The 23,742-nt window shown below is 31.1% G+C and overlaps 1 protein-coding gene across 1 annotated transcript in view; it reads left to right on the forward strand.

Moving 5' to 3' along the window:
• Positions 1-1,722: 1,722 nt before the first annotated feature.
• Positions 1,723-23,742, forward strand: part of nemy (cytochrome b561 family member no extended memory) — a 151,852-nt gene continuing 129,832 nt past the window's right edge. Inside the window, exon 1 of the mRNA XM_035370336.2 lies at positions 1,723-1,940. Within this exon, the coding sequence (XP_035226227.1) occupies positions 1,930-1,940 (11 nt within the window). The 5' untranslated portion in view covers positions 1,723-1,929. The remainder of the gene's footprint in view (positions 1,941-23,742) is intronic.

Genomic DNA, 23,742 nt, shown 5'->3' on the forward strand with positions numbered 1-23,742 from the left:
GTTCGATTCCCGGCGAAGGCGGTTGCATATTTTTCATCTTTTCTTCTTCCAATTAACCTAATGTCTCTACAACTCGGATTATCGTCTGACTCGATATCGTCGATTTTAGTTATTTGCGAATTACAGCGTGATGGTGAAGGCTGAACCATCATTTATGTTTCTGCGCAGCAAGTGACTGCAGGCTTAACACGGTGAAATGCTGCTCTACCGACTTTTTGGACTGATGTCATAAAATGTGGGGTAGGGGATGAAAATGGTCACTTATACAGAGTTTTATAATTGTTTTCAGCTTACAGATCAATTCTTGGATTCGAGGTCACTCCCTCCCTTTCACACGTTCTGCTTGCTAATTGTAACTAAATTAGCAGAGCATCATAGTTAAATAGTGTTTATTCCCTGGTCTTCATACTCGTGCTTCTCCGTTAAAATTTTCTTCCCGGTTCTCCAACTCTTTCTAACATTCTTTCCACTCTCATGAGTAAAATTTTAACCGTTCTGCTTTTTTATTGCTGTTCTGGAGAAACAGTGATTTTCATTCTACTATCTGTTGAAATAGAACATTATACTGTATATCCAGGGTTTAATTTCAACAGGAGTTTACCGGAGTCTGGTAAGTATTTTTAGACAATTAAACTATAATAATTATCATCAAGATTTGCTTTTTTTCTTTACGTGTGCAAACTAAAAGTTCCTCCCTTAAAGCCACAACAAAAATATTTTTTACACTAGTTTATTAATAACTGGTTCTAGTTCGGTAATAATCGTTTTTCTTAGTTTTTTAAGGAAAGTTTAATCCCAGAAAAAGCACCAAATAGCATGAGATCTGGTATTTTAATTTATTATTTATCTATTTGTCATTAAGCTAAATTTAATTTGTTAACTTTCATTATGTAATAACATTTTATTTAATTTTAATTATTTATTATTTTAGATATTTTTTCACCTTTCTTGACTGCTTGCCGTATAGCTTCAACACTTTTAATTTTGGAATTTAATCTCTGGCTTTTACTGTGAATTAATATTTTGTTTACTTATGAAGATGAATTATCTTTATTTGTGAGAATATTATAATAGATATTCAGAGAAATAAAATTTGCAGATATTTAAAACATGTATCCTATTTCCAAACTAAAACCACCGACGCCTTCTGATCTTGTTTCGTCAGATTACTTAAACGGTTGAAGAGCAAAAACAAAAGGCTGAAATTAGCATTTTTGAAATTTAAATTAATACATTGCCAAAATGGAGAACCTTAGAAAAAGTTATGAGTTTATTTAACAGCAGGACGTAATTATTAGTTAATTATTATTATTTTTGTTAATATTATAATTACTTTGTAATATGAAAAAGTTTACGTTCAAATCAACAGATCTTTTTAATTCGTTAGTAACATCATCGAAAATTTATTGCTTTTTAAGCTGTATGACTGCTTTTTAACCCAGTTTAGCAGCAGGCTGAGAGAATATTTTCAGATTATAAACAAAATTCCTATCACTACACTATGAAAAATTTTTTAATTCGCTCAGAATATTACGAAAATAAATTAATAACCTTAAAAGCAATTTAATATCTTTACAAATGATATTTTCCTTGCGTTCTATTTTATTTTTAAGTCACGTAAAGTGAAAAACTTTTAAGACTTATTCTATAGATTTGGCGAATTTGGCGATAAAAATGAATTCCAGCAACCATGAGCGTCTTCACGCGTTCCGAGGGCGAACTTGCAATTCCATCCCCGGAACGCGTTTTGATTGGAAGTTGCCGGATGTGGAGAGAAGTGGTTGCTCCTTGTGTTCATTTATTTTTCTGAACTCCGTCATTAAGTTTTTGCGAATCTCGATTTGTGAATCGCAACTTCACAGGATTGATCAACAATTGTTATTGCTGACTGAACGGATTTGACATAACTTTTCACACAATTGCAATAACATGGGAAACAAGTAAGTTTTCAAAAATTTATTTTTGTATTCTGTGTTTAGTTTCAGTATTTAAGAAGAGGCCAGGTTAGGGGTTTTCAGCGTTTGTATATGTTTTTACAATGGGTTGCAACCTGCTGTGCGCACACAGTTCTACTCAACGACGTGACTTTTTCTTTTGAACTTTATGATTTGCAACGTGTTGATTTATGACCCTCCTTCGTTCTATAAGACTGGCAAACTATTATCATCTAGCTGGCTGGCAGTTATTAACGGGTGTATTACTAATAACAGAGGAATGTATAACTTTTCGCCTTTTTTCTCCCTCTTGTATTTATAGTACGGCATAAGGTGTTAGATTATATGAATTGATCTTTAGAAATTGCAGGTCTGAAATAGAGAAAGCTAGTATAAATGTTGTCTGGTTTGAAGGTAAAACTGTAATTAAGAGTATTTTCACTTAGGGTTTTCTTTAAGTTTTTTTTTTTTTTTTCCATGAATGAAATGAGTAAGATAGCAGCTGTAAAACTAATGAACTTATTTTAATTGTATTTACTTTTTGCGCCTGTTTTCCGCGATGGACGGATATATATTTTTAAACTTGTATTTTTAATTAATTTATTTATTCATTTTTTTTTTTGTTTATTTTGGTTTTTTATATTTGTGATATTCTGAATATCGATTATAATTGCTTAAAATATTTTTTCAACGTTTATTTATTTTGTCCATAAAGTAGTCTTTATATTTTCACCTATCAGGAAACTTTATTTATTTTACCTTTAAAAGTCTTTATTTTAACAAAAGGGTTGTTTTATTTACGTATCAGCGGAGTCATTGGCGCATTTAGTTACTATGAATATTTAAAATGCTGTAAATATATTGATTTGAATGCATTCTCAACAACGTTCTTAATATTTTAAACAAGTGTGTTATAGTTGTTGCCGAAAATACCCTCTTATATTAGGAACCTGTATCCCTTAGATTAGCAGATCGGGCAACAAAAATAAAAGTAATTAGCCGCTTGCGCAGTCCCCTGAGTTATTATAAGATTATTGTATATATATGATTTTAATGAGTCCCGTTAGTTAATTTCATAAAAAAGTGTTTCTAATTAGACATCTGATTTAAGCGCATTTGCATTTAAATCAGTCATATTAAAAAGTAGAAAAAATATTCTTAAGAATTGAGTTTATTGCTTTTAAATCGCTTAGTTTGTTGATCATTAACAGATTAAATTTGAACGTTAAATATCTTATGCTGTACTAAATGGCAATACGCTGGAGCGTGAGAGATAAAAATATTTTATTTCAGGCAGACTGTTAAACAGTCGAGTTGGTTGATCTAAATTGAAAGTTAAATATCTTTCATTTTGTCGAATGGCAACAGTGGTGCATCGGAGAAAAATGTTTTTATTTCGAAAAGTTTTTGCCACTACTCACTTTCAAATAGCTGAGTTAATCAAACATTCACCAATAAATAAAAAATCAAATTCGAAATTCAAGTTCGGATTTCAAGGCGCACCGTTTTAGGTAGAGGACTGGTCGTATTCAAAATTTGGTGGCTTTAGGTACCTTCATTTTCTCACAATACAAGAAATATGAAAACACATGTACAAACCGATTCTTCATTATTTAGAGGTATTATCATAGTTGAGAAATAGTAGAGATGAGTTCCCGCTTGAATTTCTAGAAACTGAAAGCCAGAAATATAGATTCTGTACATCTCTCAAAATGTACGTTTAATTCTTAAATTAAATGCCTTATGCTTATTTTGTGCACTATTAATTAGGTATGCCAAAAAATAGTAATCTCTATGTATCACAGAAATTAATTATGTCGGTAATTAAAAGATTTTCGATATTAAATAGTCAGTTTTTCTCAGGTATCAGATAAAGTATTGAAAATGCGAGGTCATTATTATACGCTTTGTTCCTATTTGAATGGATCATAAGGTTATTATTTTTTATTATATAATATTAAAGTGACATTGTTTATAAGTAATAAACCAGGTTGAGCCTTTTTTTAGTATATTTAAAGTAGTTAATCGCATGAAAGAAGTAATGTTTCCAGTTCTCGAAGAAAATGCTGTCTTTTATCTCTATTCATTAAATCGTAGAAGCTGTTGCTTTACCCATTGGGAATAACATCCTATTTTGCTAGTAACCGCTTACAAGATTTCTCATGTGGTCATCAGCTTATAACAGAACATTGCTTATTAGTGCAGCACAGTGGGCCAGCTATGCAGTTCTCAATAATAACTCCATATTTTTCGATTACTAAGATATTTTGCAAGGCTTAGATGACTAAGGTATTTTGTTCCGACTTTCAGAGTAGTGATTTGATTGCTGTTAATAAATGGAATTGAAAAGATCAGATATTTTCCATAAATGAAAGAAATTTATACCGTGGAATTTTTTTAATGTCTATACCTGGTTTATACCATAGTTAATAAAAGCCATTTGTAATGTTATATAATCCAAATCTGTTTCAGATTTTATTTTAATTTTCCTATTATTAAATTATCGTTTGCGTCAAAAATAAATCTAATGATAATAATAAAATTCTGTAAAAATATATGGATATCGTCTACATGTTTCTTTCTTCTTTTATTTTCGTAATAATAAAGACTTGAAAGTGATAAAGATGATAAAAATTAATTAAGAAAATTATCAGAAAAATCTTTAAATAAATCTGAAAGGGAATTTTACTTAATTTGAAAGTAAATTAGGGTAAATCTTAATAAGTTAAATAAATATGAAAGGGAAATCATAAGCTGGTATCAGTTATAAGAATATCCAGTGATACCGTATATACTATTGTTTCGTGCCCTTATTCGATCTCAAGAGATAGCCTTTTTAGCCTTCACGGCATTTCATGTTGCCGAATAAAATACTATCGAAGATTCCTGTGGCGAAAAAACAAGGAGAGACATAGAGAGCGCAGGTGATTTAAATACGGTGATTTATAAGATACTATAGACACAATTTCATGTACAAGAAAGTTCGTAATTTGTTTTCTATCTTATAATTGAGCCATAAAAGCGTAATTTTTGTGTCACGCGAATGGCAACCAGCAAAATAAATCTCAGAGAAGCTAAGCGGCTAACGAAATAATTGTATGCCATGTCTGTAATTGAACTCCGTGAATTGCCAATTTTGGTTATGTTTCATTGTAACATTATGTAAACATTGATATATTTGAATTAGTTTATGATCTTCAAGAATGTGAAGAATCCATTATTCAGAAATTTTCTTTATTTTAAAAAACTTTTATTATAATTTGAGGTTCTTAACTAAATTTTACAAAAGTTATTTGAAAAGATTCCTGTCTGCCATAGCATATACTTTTCTGTAGAACATTTCAGTTAAACTAAATATGAGAGGAATAGCATCGAATATACTGATGTTAGATTGTATATAATTATAATAATCCATTTCGCTTGTTGCCAACTGGCTCTTCGAAATGTAGCCTCGATTCAGTATTAAAAATGCAGCATTTTCTTTACTGTTTATTAACTAATTTAATATATTTACCGAAATAGATTTCTTTTCATTATTCTGGCGAAAATATCCGCACAACTTTAATAGTATTTTTTATAGTAACACATTATATGAATTTAAACGTAATTAAAATAATATAACGTGACATTCATTTTCTATTTTAGACCCTATTACTCTAGAATTTCTCTTATAGGTTATAATTTTCGTGACTATCGTTGGTTAAAGGCTTTTATGGAGAGAACAATTCTTTCAGATATATGATATATGATCCTGTTTGGGGTTCATATGTCAACGCAGCTGTGATTACTTTCATCACAAGACTGCCATGTTGGACAGGTGATAAACTTCACTATTGCCAGCTCTGCATAACATATAAGCAGTTATGCTCCTTCCATGTACTTTTTTTTTTTTTACATAACATTTTGCTGCATGATCAATAAAAAAAATTTAAAATGTTGTTTCATTTACTGCTGTTTAAGATGTTTTCTTAAAGCTTGAAATAAAACTGGCATTTTGTTTACTGTTTAAGCTGCTTTTTTTTAATTTAAAAGAAAATCATAATTCAAGACTTGCGAGTAATGAATTCTTGAAAGTTAATGTAAAAATTAAATTTTCGGTAGTAAATTTGCTAAAGTCTGGAAAAGGTGGAAATGTTTTATTTTTCTGTTGATGTTTGTTAATTTTATCGCTTGAATAAATAAGTTCCTAGATAATTATATAAACAAAAACATCTCATATGATAAGATAAAGTGAAGCTTCTCTTATAATGGTGGAATTTTGCAAACAGTTGAAAAATAAAAATTAGAAGAATAAGATTAGATTCTCTGTGACAAACTTCGCTGTCATTCGTAAAAGCTGGCATCATTCTTTGAATGTTTGGTATTATGTTTTTGACACCGGAACAGTTTTTCTAGTTATCTGACAATGACTCATTTTTAATTTTATTTACATCGTTTCTTTTATGGGGGGTTGAGGAAGGGGAAAGAATGGCTCTTGTTTTTGGCGTTTTTTTCTTGCACTTCTCCAGTGTATAGTTATGTTCCAGAGTAAATAAATAGTTTTAATTTCATAAAAATGCACTTGTATGCTACGTAAATTTTGTAACTCCGTTATTACTGTATATATCTTATACATTAACGAAAAAATAAACACTAATTATACAATATGGTTTCAGTATTTAATGTTACACACGAAAGGTATTTTGTAAAGTTAGAAAGTAAAAGAAAGCGTTGATTTACTGTTGTTCCGAGGAACGTATTTGTTGTTGCACAATTTTTTTATGCTTTCAAGCAGTTGAAAAGTCTTTGAGAAACACAACAGTAGCTAGCTGCTAACCATTCTAAAAATGAATCATTAATCCTCGCGTATTTTTTATCACTGAAATAAATATTACTCTATTTGAAGCGATGGGAAGGAATTTAGTACTTTTTTGGCTCTAAAATTTCAAAATTAAAATTGTCAGTAAGTGAAACGATCAACATTACTTTTCCAAAAGTTCACCATAAATTTTCGCATAATGAATGAAATCGGAAAGCTACCATTTTACTCAACATTTTAAAAAGTTGTATGGAAGCAATATAAGCAGCTAACAAGCTAACTCTGTTTAAATAGATATAACAGTCTTTAAACAATTGTTAAATTTATATTTCCATTCGAAATATTTCTTTGAATTATAGATAGAAATGCGTATCACTTTCAAATCTATTAGAAATATAATATCAAAATTAAAAATAAATGACGATCTAAATAAAAAATGATGCAGCTCTTAAGCAGAAAAAGCTCATTGACCTTGAAAAACCTACATGAATTCTAGTGCCGAACTAAAAAATCTGATGTGTACACCATATGACTTCCTTGTACGGAATATTAAATTATGCACATTTTTTCTTGCATTTCATTTAAACTTATTAGATTGAATTAAACCTACTTCGCCGACAGCGCAAAAACTACACAATAGAATAAATGCATTCTTTAAAATTCACTTTGTTTACCATAGCGACACTCTGGCGCTAGGTTTATTTAACAGTATTATATTTCGTTCATATTATAACTCAGAATGCACAAAGTTTATATCATTTAAAGAATTATCTAATCATTGCCACATGTTCTATTCAAATACTATAATAAAGGTAGAATGATGTATAAAAGAAATTAAGCAAACAAAACAAAAAAGAAACAATTTTTCACAGACGATTGAGTATTTCTCATTTAATTAATTCAGTTCTAATTTCGCGAGAAGGCAAAAATACATAAAAACTCTAAATATCTATATTAAAAATTACGAAGTAAATCTTAAACACTTATTTCCTCGAAAAAATTCCAGAAAGAATTAAGCATGATTTAATTGGCAATAATAAATGAAAGCATTATCTTTGTTGTTGCGTAGCTAAGTTTCTCTAGATTGGCAACAAATCCACTAGTCTCCTGTTTCAAATGTAAACATCAATGGCCGCCATTAAAAGAAGGCTTAGCGGCACTTAGACAACTTTAAAATTGTTGATAATTCTAAAAATGTTGCACACAAAGATTTACTAAAGGCATAAAAACCTTAACCGGAAGATAAAAACAACATAATACAATCATTTTTAAAGCAAAAAATGTACAATTTACGAACATATAAGAGTAAAGAAACTGAGATCACTGAGCCGGGTAACAGAGTGGATATATATATATAAATATATTTATATACGTTTGGTGCGGCCGATTGCAACCAAAATACGAGGTGCACATTTACATGTTATAGCAGTCCTGTATACAAAATTTCAACGTTCTGAGGCTACTCGTTTTTGAGTTATGCGAGATACGTACGTACGCACGTACGTTTCCAAAAAAACGTAACGTACGTCCAAAAAACGTACGTAGGATTCCAAAAAACGCTACGATGGCTCCATTTACTGGGCTATCAAGAACACAGAAAAGCGCGTAATATATTTTTAACAATTTGCATGAAATATGTGCGAATTTTTTATACGACCCCTTATTTTTTTTTAAGTGAGTATTTTCAGGCACATGTCTTTATCAATTTTTCAGTCAGTATTTCCGCTCATTTTACTTCCTTGTACGAAGTAAAAAGGAAGTATTGTAATCGCGAAAAATCCTGAAGAGAATTTTCCTGAAGAATTTTCCTGAGAATTAATCCTGAAGAGAACTTTCCGTGGCGTCTGTACAAACGTATGTACAGACGCCACGGAAGACTCTCTTCAGAATTAATTTTAAAGCAGTTTTATAATTTTTTTGAAGGAAAAGAGTATTTTATTCTGGCCTTACGTACAGATATAACGCAAAAACATCGTTAAATTGCATTCGATAGCGGTAAAAATGGATATTTTCGTTAAAATATGGTGCCTGAAACTTTTCGCGATTACAATACTCCCTTTTTACTTCGTACAAGGAAGTAAAAAGAGCGGAAATTCTGACTGAAAAATTGATAAAGACATGTGCCTGAAAATACTCACTTAAAAAAATAAGGGGTCGTATAAAAATTCGTACATATTTCATGCAAATTGTTAAAAATATATTACGTGCTTTTCTGTGTTCTTGATAGCCCAGTAAATGGAGCCATCGTAGCGTTTTTTTGGAATCCTAAACGCTTTTTTCTCTGTTTTTAAGGTTTTTTTCTTTAATGAAATATAATACGATTTCTCGGGTATTAAATTTTAATAAAATAAAAGGCTAAGCGCATAAGCCATAGTCGCGGATCACGGTTTGATTTAAATTGAAGATTTTTGTTGAGAAGTGGTGATATAAAAGTTTTAAATTTGCCGTTAAGTCCTGGCAACACCAATCTCTCAGAATATTATACTTTGTGCATTTTGTAATTTTTGCCTTCGAAAATACGTTTTGAGTACCAACAGTTCAAAGATAATATGGTTAATTAAAATACATTTAGTTTATAATATTCAGGTAATAATTTTTACGAATATTTGGAACTTTATCGTAATTAATATAAGATATTTTTATTGCTATATGTTGCGTACTTTGTACGTTGCATGATTTAATTTTTATTTATGTGTATTTAATTATTTTCTTGCAAAATGAAAATTCTTGGGTATTCTTTGTAAAATTTAAATTATCGTACAAAATCTATTACTTCAAAAGTTGCTTATTTTGTAAAGATCCAGTCGTAAATAATTAAAACTTTTTGCATGTAATATAGTGATCATAACGGGGAAAACCACATAACACATTGCCCTAAAAAAGTTAAATCTCCAACTTCTTCAAGCGACAGAGAGTATAATAATTTATTAAGTGTACTTTTAGCCGAAGAGATGCTATTAATCTAGAATTTCACTTTTCCTTTGAATCACGTTCATGTCTGTTAACTTTTCAAATAAAGCTATGCTGCTGCCAAATGTAACCGCTATGTATTAATTTTAAGAAATACATTGTCAGTGTTAAAAAAATGTATGACAGCATTTAACACCCAGGAATTCTAAAGATATGTTATGCTGTTAAAAATTTTGTAGTTCTCTATTGATGTTACGTTAAAGAGAAAAAAAGGTTAATAATAAAAAGATGAAAAAAGGGTTGTGTAAGTCATTGTACTAAGAAAACTGAATATTGATATACTTATATAATTAAACTGAGAAATTATACTGAAAAAAAGTATGGCAACATTTAACATTCTATCGAGAATTCTAAAAACATACAGCTGTTAAACATTTTGTAATTTTGCTGTTGAATTTTATATGGCAAAGTGTTAAAGAGACAAAAAAAAAAAAAAAAAAAAAAAAAAAAAAAGGTACTTTAAGCAGGAGAGTCCAAGAGCAGTTTGATTTCTGAAATCTCGGCGAGAATATTAAAACAAACTTAACAAACCCTCTGGTGCGACGTTAAAATATGAATCTTTTAATTTTTTTTTAAAGCAAAAACTAATTTTGTTCCGTACAGAATCAATTAAGTTTAAGATAGAAAGCTTCGTTCTCTTTTCCTTATCGGCGAACGTTTTAACTGCTTCGTTTATCTAAGGCTGTCATTCTCTCTATTGACCGAGCGTAACTCACGATAATTTATACGGGCGCGTTTCAAGCCGTAAATTCGCAGCATTTAATTACAACTTTATCCTACTAAATAATTATTGAATATTAACTAATGCAAATTAGAAAATTTAAAATATATGCTTCAATGAGTATCTGTGTACTTATAAAACAAAAATTTTTACATATGATTGCTGCAAGGCAGTGTTATAAATTTTATGTGATTTATGTTTTCATGGAACAAAATTACAAATCTGAAAACAGAGAGCAGCATTTTCTGAATTTCTTAATGAAATGTGTAGTTAATTGAATAATTCGTGACAACAATTTGGATTTTTTCGGATATTTAGAAGATATCAGACGGAAATTTTTTTTATATATAGTATCTATCTCATTAATTCTCCAATATTTAATAAGTGTACACATGTTAAATACCGGTTGATTTTGTAAGGTATTATGGCATTCCTCCACGCGTGCTCTCGTGGTGCTGTTGGGTAGCACGTCAAGTTAGCAGTTGGAGTTCGAATCTTGGCGAGGGTACAGTTGATTCTTCATCTCCGGTATAATAATCATTTAAATTTGCTGAAATTTCCTGGCACATACCCGTGAATTTGGATAAGTCGATGGAAATGAGCGAAAGCCTTTAGAATTTGTTGTATTTGTTTTAGTGTGCCTGCATGTTGGAAAAACAAAATTAAACCAATAACGAGCAGTTTATTCGAATTTCCGAATAAATGGAATTTTATTTCTTTATGTATTAGAATTCAGTTTCTTATCAAGTTTCTTTCTTCTCAAAATTGAAATTTCTTATTATAATCTATGTAACACTACAAAACGAAGAACAATTTAGAAACTGGTGTATAAACTCTCCAGGCAAAAGGTTCCATTTGTTGTAAGTTAGTGAAATTTATACGAAACATGTCAAGTTGTTGGCAAGTACTGTTTACTCATACCGATGTCCATTGTTATGTAAAATGGTTCAGTGCACAATTTTCACGAAAAATGTGTCAAGAGTTTTGAAATAATATTAAAGAAACATTTTAGCCTGTAATTAGTTCGGAATGAGTGACATTTTATTGTACCTCTTTCCCAGATGTTTAAATGTCTCAATGCGAGCGAACTCCTCCATTTTCTTGTTTCTTTCTTTCTTTTCTTTTTCTTTTTTTGCTTTTTATATTCCCTCTTCCCTTTTCCTTTTTATCTTATGAGTTCTGCAGCTCAAATCGCTCTGTTTTAAGAACTGTTTCTTTTCTTTTAAACGTACTCTAGAAAAATATTCGCGAAAAAGGAAATTACATAATAATTTCACAAGTTGCTATTAAAAAAATGAATCTTTTAGTTTTTTTTTTTTTTTTTTTTTTAAAATTACACCTGCATTTTTGAATGGGCGTGGCTGAATATCTAATGGTCGTGAGTAATAAGAATTAATAATGAAAACATTTTCGTTGTGCTTAAATGACACCTTGCTTTGTTTTCGTAGCTTGTGTAATTAACGAGACGTTTACTTACTAGTGAAACAATTTTTAAAACCTTAGAGCAGCGATTCTCAACCTTTTGACTAACGCGTACAATCTAAACAAAAACTGCAAAACTTAAGTACCACCACTACATTTTACAATGATTATCTCTCAGTTTCTCAATAGTGATATTTAAAAATATATATTTTGCCATTTGCACAATCTACTGCCTATTTGTATGAAGTATGCTCACATAAAAAATAGTACATTAAAATTTGGTTAACATTTTAAATATCAAAATTTGAGTTATGATATTTTAATTTTAAAATTTAGTGTGAAATATGGGCATGTTTGAAAGAGATCGATTTCTTTATGTCTGGTCTTATTTCAGTTAATTTTCGTAAACTAGAATCTACTTTTAATTTTGTTCTGTAATTATTTTTCGAATATAACATGGAAGAAAATCCTTGTTCGCACAAATAGTTTGTGCAAAAAGGCAATGAAAATTTAATAGCTTCATTTAAATTGCTTTTAAATTCCTTTTTTCGATTCAGCTAGAAGTTAACAAGTGTACTATTTTTGAAATCTTCAATTAGAGGTCGATCACAGGAAATTTCTATTCTAAACGCGGCAACCATATATCACTAAATAAAAGATTTAGAATCATAGAGGAAAATTTGAATTTCTGATAGAAGTTCCCCCCCCCCCAAAAAAAAGACGATTTTAAACTATGCCTCGGGATAAACATCTTACTTCGGAATGTAACAAAAGCTTTCCATGTTCATGGCCCATTTCGTGGCATAAAATTGTAAATATTCTTGATTTTAAAGCTCGGCTTTTAATAAAATCAACAATTTTGACAACTTGATTCAAAATGATTTTCAAGTTTTAGGGGATTGTTTTGGCTTCTAAAACTTCACGATGAATGGAGAAGTGAGTAAATTCGGTTCAAACGCGACTTTCTATATTTGAGAAATATCACGAGAATGTCTTCCTGCTAAAGTACAAGCTCCGTCACTTTTATAGGCAATGCACTTATTCCAAGGAATATCATTCTCAGATATAAAATTGTCAATTACTTTGAAAATTTCATTTTCAGTTGCTTTATCATGAAGAGATTCACAACATAAATACTCTTTAGCAATTCGTTTATCTTCTTCGAAACGTAAGTGTAAACTAAGTTCGTTAAATCAGTCTTGGCAATTCTTAGGCTTACTAGGTTACTAGCTTCCAAAGCTTTCTCACTTGAAGTAATAAAACCTTTCATTACTTATTTACTATTTTTGAACTCCGATAATTTCCTCTTAAAATATTTTCCCGATTTATCTGTTAAATTGGCATGCTTAGATTCAAGATGTGTTTTAAAAAACGATGGTTTCATACTTTGATTCGATAATAGTTCCCCGCAAACAGCACACTGAGTTTGAACGTCTATTTCATCTCCATTCGAAGTAAACCTAAATGATAAATAACTTTCATTATACTTTCTATAAACAATTTTTCTTTCCTTTTATTAGTATTCTTAGTGCTAGTATTTTGTCCTGGATCCATCACCTTTGAATCATAACTTTTCCGCTTAGACAATCCTAGCCATTTTCCATTTTTTAAATCTAGGTTTGTTTTATTATTTTTTTCATAAATATTTAAATGCACAATATATTACGTCTTAAAATGAAACGACGATATTCTCAAATCGCATAGGATAATATGGGATACAAAGCAACACGAAGACGAAATATTACAGCAAATCGACTTAAAAATTATTCGAATTGAAAATACGGTAATATGAGTCCGGAAATTGTAGAGACATAAAGTGTAGACACGCTAAAAATCGATTAACTCTAAAAGAATTAATGAGATACTATTATCTTTTTATAGGAATTTATTTTTATTTCCTTTTAAATACAACATTCATATATAGTACTCTTTAAAAACATCATTTATGACAAATTTTGTTATGTCTATGGCTAAAAGAATATTTTTGAAAATAAAAACGGATTATTTTGCTAAAGTCAATTATCAAATATTTACGAGATGTTAGAGAAAATAACTGAAACAGGATGCTGGGGTATTTAATTTTTGAATTTAATCGTTAAAAATACTTTGTTTCTTGGCGTACCACCAGTGGTACTCGTATCACCGGTTGAGAATCTCTGCCGTAGAGGATATATGTGTTTTAATTTCTAAAACTACTGACAGAAAAAAGGTATAAATAGAAAAATATCAAAATACGTGTATTAAAGAGTACATGACCATTTATTAAAAGAGATTTGTTTAAATAAAAAGAAACTTGTAATCTTAAGATTATAGTTGGTTTGGTTTATTTAATTATGGCAAAGCACATTAGGGCTATCTGCCTAAGGGACGCGATGCTTTCATTGAGGACTTTCTAAGGAAAACTGGCTCGCATACACGTTACACATGGGGAAAACCACGAAAACGTCATGCAGCCAGCCCGTTCGCGGTATTCAAACCTCGGACCGAACTACCAGTGTTCAGCGACTTTACAGCTCGGCTGCTGGTGGACCCTTAAGAGTATAGAGAAATACTCCCAAATAGAGATTACCGTTGAAAACATTAATTTTAAATTATTTTTCAATTAAACTTATAGAAAATTATCAAATATAAACATAAAATTATTTAGAAAAAAGTTCTTTATCCCTTACATAAAATATGGTGCTAGAAACATGTTTTATTTCGTATTACAACAAAGTTGCAAATGTTCTTAAAAATAATCGGTCGGTAAAAATGTAATATATTTTAATGTATATTAAATTATCCATTATTGAAAATTATTAGATCCATTATCAAAAAAACTGAAATTAATAATCAAGTTATTAAGAACTGAATTTATTGCTTTTGAATCATTTTATCTGTTGCTAATCAGTAAACAGACTGATTAAATATGAAAGATCTATGCATTACTGTGGCAATACGCGAAGACGCGTGAAAGGTAAAATAAAGATCATACATTCCATACAATGGCAATACTTGACAAGGTGTGTGTGGAATGGTATACGTTTTTTCTGTATTCTTTCCGTTCTTCTTCGACAGTTTCTAAGACATGAGTTTAGATTAGAAGCTTATTTCAGATTATTATTACTTTTTTCTCAGAATGTTATTTTACACGCTAACTGAAACATGAAACAGTACACTTCTCTCCGTTAAAAAAAACTCTTATGTTAACATTACTCTTAAGTTAAAATTTACATTTTGTCTATGTTGCCTGTTTTGCCATTTATTTTTATTATTTTCTTTTCACTGATATTTAATGACACGATCAGCATGAAATTAAAAAAAACCCTCTATGTTGTAGATTTATTAATAATATAATATACTCGTATTATGGGGAAACTTGAAGTACATAAATTCTCCATATAATTGTTATTATGGAGAACTTACGTACTCGCAATTTCCAGCTCTTAGATCGTAGCGGAAAAAAGAGTTACAGACTTTCGTGTTGAACGAAATTCCAGAAAGCTTGTTCGTAACGTAATTTGCGATGTAATTCGTTTCTGCTGTAACTTCCTCACAGCCAGGATGAAAAAAATACTCTTCCCGGGAAAGTAAAGAAAAGTTAAAAAAGAAAAAAAAAGTGGCGTAAATTACTCATTTTGGTGTGTTTGGGAAACACGTCAACGAATCCAGATGTGGGGATGGAAGAGAACTGTTTCCTTGTGGATCTCTCAAATCAGTTCTAAATTACATTTAGCATAACGGAACAAGTTTTTTTATAGATTAACTGTGATGTACTTTTCCTAAGAAATTTTATGCCTTCTAAATTTTACTTTTTGCATGCGAAAGATTGATTATCGTATGGACGTTTTGGTTAACACCTGGATACATTTATAATTTGCAAGTTTAACATGTTTATATTACATGTTCAATATAATATTTACATTTCTGTATAAAAAAATGTATAATTTATTATAATGATTTGAAGATTTTACAAATTATAAATCCACACCTTTCCTTTTTTTAAAAAGTAGAAACAAATCTTTTAAAAATTAGCTGGTGCTTTTCGAATAATGATCTTAAAGTTCTTGAACAGCGATACACATTTTGTATTATAATATATTTCTCTACTAACTTAATTTATTATGAATTGTATTATATTAAACATTATTTAAGATGTTATCTTTTCATTTCGCTCAAATCAGCTATGAAAACGTACTGGATGTGGAGAATCCTCATTCAACACTCTTTTTAGTTCGGGCACCACTGTAGAGACATTAGATATTTTAGAAGTAAGCAAGATGAAAAATGAGCAATCGCTTTCGCCGGGAATCGAACCACGGATCTCTAGAATACCGGCTCAGCGTGCAGAACCACTACACCACGAAGGCATGCGAAGAAGGCGGGAGAAATACCTTATAACTTTGTAATATATTTTCTCTCTCCTTATCACGCGCCTTCGTGGTATAATTGAAAGCACGTTAGGCTAGCAGTCGACAGGTCCGGAGTTCGAAACCCAGCGAGAGCACCCACGTTCGAATTTCAGCGAGAGCACTACAGTTTGCATGTCTGTTTCTCCGAAACAAATGTACCTAGTGTCTAAAACTTTAATTTGAAAGATAACTCAAAATTCCTAAGGCATATCGAACGGCAACATTCCGAAAAACTAGTAGTTTGGTAAGTCGCATGGTGAGTAAGGAGACAGAAGCGTAACGTAATGAAAAAATATGATCGTAAGAAATGTGAAGATTAGGTTGCAGATCTAACTATCGTCAGAAAAGGTAGAAATAGAATGAACTTGATCATCATCAACTTGAACAACTTCAACTTTAATCATCTTGATAGTAATGTTAGGAACCCGAGCAAAGCTATTACTTTTTGAACACGTATAATATAAAATAATTGAACGTAAAGACCTATGTGTATTTTCAGGAACAATAAAGACCTCACCTTCCGAATAACTGGAGATTCCATTCATTTCAGTGAGGATGATAATGAAGGAACTACAACGTGAAGCACTATAGCTTCTGTTGTTTTCACTGCCAGTGAAAATTTCTGGTTTATTTATGTTAATTTTTATGTAGAATTTCTTCATTTTATTTATTATTAGACTGTACAAAATAAATATCTATTCCAGCATTTTAATAATGAAAACAATGACAGGAAGATTTTCATTCGATGACACTAAGACAAATGCATTTAAATTTGTGTGGCTTTTATCTGGCCTTGTACCGTTTTGGTTAAAACCTGGATACATTTAATGAACTAAATACTTTTATAGTATGCTCCAGTAGACAGAACGTAGCTTAGAAGGAATTAATTTAGGAAAGTAGGAGTTTAGAACTATTTAATTATAAGACTTCATCATAGTGTCATAATTGTAAATATGCTGTACCCACCAGCGGCCGAGCGGTATAGTCGCTGAACACTGGTAGTTCAGTCCGAGGTTCGAATCCCGCGAACGGGCTGGCTGCATGGGCGTTTTCGTGGTTTTCTCCATGTGTAACGTGTATACGAGGCCAGTTCTCCTTAGAAAGTCCTCCACGAAGGCATCCCTTCCCTTAGGTAGATAGCCCTAGTGTGCTTTGCCATAATTAAATACACCACACACACCGTAAATATGCTGTAAAATCAAGTAATTATGGACAATAATATAAAAACAGTTCTTTGAAGAAAATTTGCTTATCTTCGCTGATAATTTATCGATAATCTTAGTATCGTCATTGTAAAAGTAGAAATTTTATGTTAATAATGTCTAATTATCTAACGTTAAAGCATATGTTCTACTAAGAGTATGTAAGGAAATGATGCCAGAATTCTTTCCTCAGTTTTCATGGTATAAATGTTAGTTATTCGCTACATAAGCTTTGCGTAGAAATGAAAGATTCACTTCGTTCTAGTGAGATATGGTATGATAAAATATCTTTTCTGAGTCAAATAATTTCAGCATGTACGTCAAAGTCACAAGATTGTATCGATAAGGTAAAGATGTTTACAATTAGTAATCACATCGAGTTTTGGTGCTTCGTGATTCATTGAAGCAAGGTATGCATTACACGTTGTGTGAAAGTTCAGAGAAAAATCATATCAGCGAATGATTACAGCTCGGGAGCAGTTTAAACGCGAGTTTCCCAACTACTTCCGTTACTGGACGCTTGATTTGAGGCGGAAGGAAAACATTTACTGGAAATCGTAAACATATCAAAATGCCAATGAGTTATAGCGGTGCTCTAAAATTTTACGAGTAGTTTCGGTTTCGAGGAGAGTTTTCGTTCAAGTATATCACAGTTGGAAAATGCTAGTCAGTCGCGTTCCACAGTAGATTATCCGTATATTCTGTTCCTTTATATTAAAACAGTAAGTCTGATTTTTTTTTTATCATCGCGGGATACTAAATACTCATGTTTCTGCATAAGCATTACATATAATTGGCAACATATTCACATATTCTCTTGTTCATCACTATGTTTTGCGAAACTCTAACGATTTCTCTCATCTTCCAAGTAATTGAAATTTAATTATTCTAAATTTGGTAGGTTTATGTGTTTCTTATGATTTCTCGCAGAATTCTAGGATTTTGATGAACCCCATTTAAGAAGCTTTGCGTTAAAAATTTCGAATTTTGTGTAAATGGTGCAACCTTTAATGATTCTCATGGAACACTAAGATTCTAAGCACCCGAACTGAGAAATATTAAAATCTACCTGTTATTCTGAATTGGTAGGTTTGTGTGCAGGAAGATATTGTTTGCAATTATGCAGAATATATATAAATATGTGTGTACATCAAATAAAATACGCACAAGCATGGCTTTCTGAAACAATTTGAGCTAGATGTCAAATAAATAATTGGTATGGTTTTCGGTGTTAAGATTATTTAAGAAGAATTAATGGAGCTAGATCTGTTGTATACTGATTTACATTTCAGCCACGGATAGTAGATCTGTTGTTGAAAGTGTGCCAAGACAGTTCGATTCTCATTTCAGGGAAGAAAGGAATGATTCTGATATTTTCCGTCCTCTGTAAGCACTGACATTGTTATCTTCTGAAAAACATTTTGATCTGCTCCCCCCCTCCTTTTTTGTTTGTTTGTGTGTCATGTAGTATTACTTAAAAGGTGAAAGACTTCAACAAGATTTGATCAAATCATGAAATGAAACTGACTACTCTGTTTTGCAAGGGGATTCAGGTTTTTCACCTATGCTCCCAAACACTGATGGGATCAGCTTAATATGGGAAGCCAAAATGGGAGACTTTTTGCGACTTAGATTGTTCAATAAAAATTATCGGAAATATATTTGAAATAGTTCAGTTAGGTTTCTGCCCGTACGCAGGTTCTAATTTCCCGTACATTTCGAATCTAAATGTAATCAAACTCATTCAAAAACATTCAATTTGCTTCTTGTTTTCCATTCTAATTTTGCTTCCTTCATATCTTTTTGATTATGTCTATTGTGATCTTGCGCTTTACATTTTTATATTACACTTATTACACAAAAATTTTAAATATTAAAAAATTATTATTTTTAAAACGTGTTAAATAATTTTATTGTATTCCCCCTTACATTTATTTGATGTGATTTCTTCCTTGCACGCAGTTTTACATCAGTAACACAGTTTTATATCAGTAAAAAATTAATTATCAATTTAATTAATTAAATACTTTGCAATAATATGCTGATCAGTTGATGGTGCATTTTCAGGCGTCGACCACCAGTCGACACCTTGATCATCACTGACCCCCTTTAAAATTTTATTTACACCTAGGGGGGCAATACCTACCCAGTTGAGAACCCCTGGTATAGAACAATCTTCCTCGATGATGGTGCACGAAATGATAAAATTATTTTCTCTCACACACAGTAGTATTTTTAATTTAGAGTGTAAATGCCGGTTGTATTTTTAATTTAATTATTTGTAATAAATACATATGTTTCTTATTCTCCAAACACTGTAACTTATTTTCCTCTTTTTTTGAAAGTTAAACAATCATGCAAGACAACAGATGTATTCTAGTTGTTCAGCACGACGATTGTGCGAACACGTTAAATTATTTGCAACTATACTAAACTGTTAAAAGATAATTAATGGTGTCAAAATGATATTTTTACAATAAAACTATCGAATACGGTTTGTATTAAACATTCATGGTAGAATTGGGAGACTTGCATGTGCTGTATGCCGGAATAAATTTAGACATCGTAATTTTGCTAATAAAGTTATTGATTGACTTGTGGGTCAGAAGGCAGCTTGTAATATGTCAGCGCTGGGTGTGGTTGACGGCTTCAAGAGAGGGCATGGAAAATACTTGTGGATGGTTGCGCTATTGTATATTGTTTTCTTTTTTATTAATAAGGGTGACCTATGCCTCTAGATACATAAAATAAAGATTTTTTTTTAGTTCTAACTTTTTTGATTAAATTAAATGTTATATCTCGGTTCTCCTGGAAAAGTCAAACTAATTTATCCTTTTTGCATAAACTGAAATTAAATCTTTTCGTATTTTTAATTGGCAGCGGAACTGTCTTTGTTGCTTTATTACTTTACAATCATTTTCTTCAAATTTGTCAAAAGTTCATTTACTAAAATTTTTATCATAGCAAACAGCTTTTTCAGAGAGCACGCTGAATTCGATGTTACTTTTTTCTTTTCTACCTCTTAACTGGAAAGGAAAAAAGGAAGCTTTATATTCTTTATTTAAACATTTTCCCTTCAGTTATATTATCAAATATTATCGAACACTAGAGTATAGGTTTATCTTTTTAAAACAATTACACTTGCTGCTGACACTTTGTTTAATATTGTACTGCATTACCTAGTTTCGCTCAGAGATTTCTATCCATTGCCAGAGTTCTTTAGAAGGCTTGAAGTGATTAAATTCACAGATTAATTTAAAATGTTTGTTTCATACATTGTTGCTAACTGTTAGTGGTACTATTTAAGCACGCTTTCTGTTGTTCATGTTCCTCATTGTCCTCGTTACATAATAAGCGTAAAGAAGGGCTCATTTTACGTTATTAAAAATTCATGACATTTTACCTAATAGCTTTTGTATGTATAGTTTTCCCGCATCATACGGGAATAAGAATGAAATTCGAGATATTTATAGTTCATGTTCTAAATGAACCATTGCCTGTTGATGTGAAAAATTTTGAATCGATCCGTCAGTTGGTGTTTGCATAATTAAGCAGCAAACATCCAAAAATTTTACTTTTATATATTACTATTATGATAATTGATTTATATTTTCATATTTCAGATCGTTATGTTCATTTTCATACGAAAAAGTGCTTTTTTCATCTCAAAATTTGCTTGAGGTTTGTGGCTCTTGTCACAGTAAAAATAAGTAAACTGTAAAACTATATATATATGTGTGTGTGTGTGTGAATTTTTATGTCTAAACATTAAATATGTGGAAGATTATATGAACCAAAGAATATTATTTTTGACAGTTCTATTGTATTTACCCCCCCCAAAGGCTATTCGAAACTTTTATAGTGTATGTGCTGTTAATAGGAATGAACGCATACCGATGTCATCGCCAGATGAAGCCGGATGAGTTGATCGTCGATAAGGCATATGTTTCATTTCGATGTCTTAGAAACTTAATGACATTCCTTGTCTTAAACCATTTCATTTTCTTAAAATAGCACATTATTCGCTGCGTCGGAATCTTTTGAAATGAATCTTAAGTTATTGTAGTTTTCATTGCTATTTCTGTGGTTAGCACCTTTTCGTTTCTATTTTGCTATCTTTCTTCAAAGTGTATTTAGGGAAGTTTCATGATTCTTTCTTCAATGTTTCAGAAAAAGTTCATCGCCAATAATTAGTGTATCTTTTTGTTAATGAGCATTTAATAAAAAATGATTCTTTCCGTCCTTGTTAGTAACACTGGTACGAGAGGTTAAGATTCTTGTGACTTTTCATCTTTAATTTCGAAAAATAAGGTAAGCTTACATGTTCATATAAGAACCTATTTCTCCGCAAATAACATTTACATTGACGAATAGCATGGGCTATAAGGCAACTTCTGGTATCGCACAAAAAATAGTTCATAAAAGATCTTATCTTTTACGTTTAGAATCTACAGCAGGGGTAGCCAAACTCTTGCAGGCAATTCGTGCGGCTCATGCATGTAAAATATATGTATGAAATATGGTAAACTAAAACTATTCAGTGTCCAAAATTAAGTAATTAATTAGTTTAGTTTCTTTTTACAAATTTATCAGGGATTTCTTTCTATTTAAAACCTCCTCCACTACTTGTATAATGATGTAAATATGAACTTGTGGCTTTTAGAAAAAACTAGATGCGGCTCTCGAACATTCCTGAATTCAAAAAATTTGCCACAAAATGTTAGAGTCCTGCATTATATTTGAAGAAATTAAATAATTAAAAATCTGCATAAATGTATGTATATTTCTCGTATTGTGATAAAACAACGGTACATAGAGTCATCGAATTTTGAATAACGTAATCCTCCAACGAATATGAGCATGTGGAAGACCAAATTTGAAATTTGAAATTTGTTTTATGATCGATTTCCTATTTTTTAAAACTTTGACGAATTTTTGATTAACAAACTCAAGGATTTCAAAGCGAGCAATGGCAACGTTGTGCAGAAAAAAACATTTTTATCTCCAGCGCGTGAGTCTCTGTATTGGAAATTCTAAAGATATGCTCGTTTTAAAACTATTTTGCGATATTGCTGTTGCACTGGATCTTATGGTTTAAGTGCGAGGAACATGATATTTAATAAAGAAAGGTAACACACAAAATGTTAAAAAACGCCCCTTTGGACGTAATTTAAAATCTGAAACATTTCAGATTTTTTTTTTTTTTTAAAGTTTATCTTGTCTTGATATTTGTTTTATTTCTCCCGCGGCAGATCTCAAAACTCAATCGATCTAATGCCAAAGCTGTTGCCACACCGAGTAATGTTTATAATAGTGGATGCTGTTCCTTGTAAATAAATTTAAATATGATTTTTGATTTTAGACGGATATATTTTTATGATGTTGGTATTCTTTTTCAATGACCCTGTGTAGTAAAATAGAAGAAAAATTGATTTAATAGTGCCAGTGCATATAGCCGTTATGCTTTGATAAATAATTGCTGTGATATCTTGATGATGATGAAATGAATTAGTTTAAAAATTAACAAACGAGATTATTTTCCTCGCCTCTCCTGAGCCCATAACAGATATGCTGTATCATATGCGGATGTAATTTGTTAATTTATAATAGGTACTTCAAGGTTCGAGGTTCAAGGTCGTCGATTTTCGATCGTAAACTGTATCACCACGCAGAGGGAATTCGGAATGCCGCCCAGGCGGTGCAGTGGTTAGGAAAGCCGACTGCGATACCAAAGGGGCCCGGCTTCGAATCCCGGAAAAGGCATGGTTGTAATTATCCGTCTCTTCATAGAGGGGAAAGGTGGCTTACCTGGTAGGTGCTTCTATTATAAAGTGCGCAGCCTATGTCCTTAGTAGTATCCAAATCGAAGTCGGCTAAAGGCTGAATTTTTTATATATGTATAATTACATTATTTGATGCAAAATTCTGTACATATTAAAATTTTTGGACATTGCTTTTTTTAAATTTACTGTTTTAACTCAGTATTCCTTATTTTTAAATCGTTTGTAATAAGTTTAATAAATTTATCTATGTAATGTTAAAGAGTTGTATATATTTCCTTATTTAAATCCTCCCACATATATGTTCTAATTTTTCGTGAAAATAGTACGATTTCATCTTTGCCGGTACGAGACTCTTATGAATAATCGCAAGAGGACTCAACTTCAGAGCGGACTTGGGCTTCCTATTGGGATATTAGAGATTCGATATTCGGCTGGTGTTCGGTTAGCTTCTAATATGATGATTACGAAATGTACAGCCGTCTGGAGAAGGAATGGCGTGAATTAGCCTTTCAGAAAGGAAT

This window comes from Stegodyphus dumicola, chromosome 4 (genome assembly GCF_044657685.1).
Source record: "Stegodyphus dumicola isolate Sdum_Otavi_A_Nest chromosome 4, ASM4465768v1".
NCBI lineage: Eukaryota > Metazoa > Arthropoda > Arachnida > Araneae > Eresidae > Stegodyphus > Stegodyphus dumicola.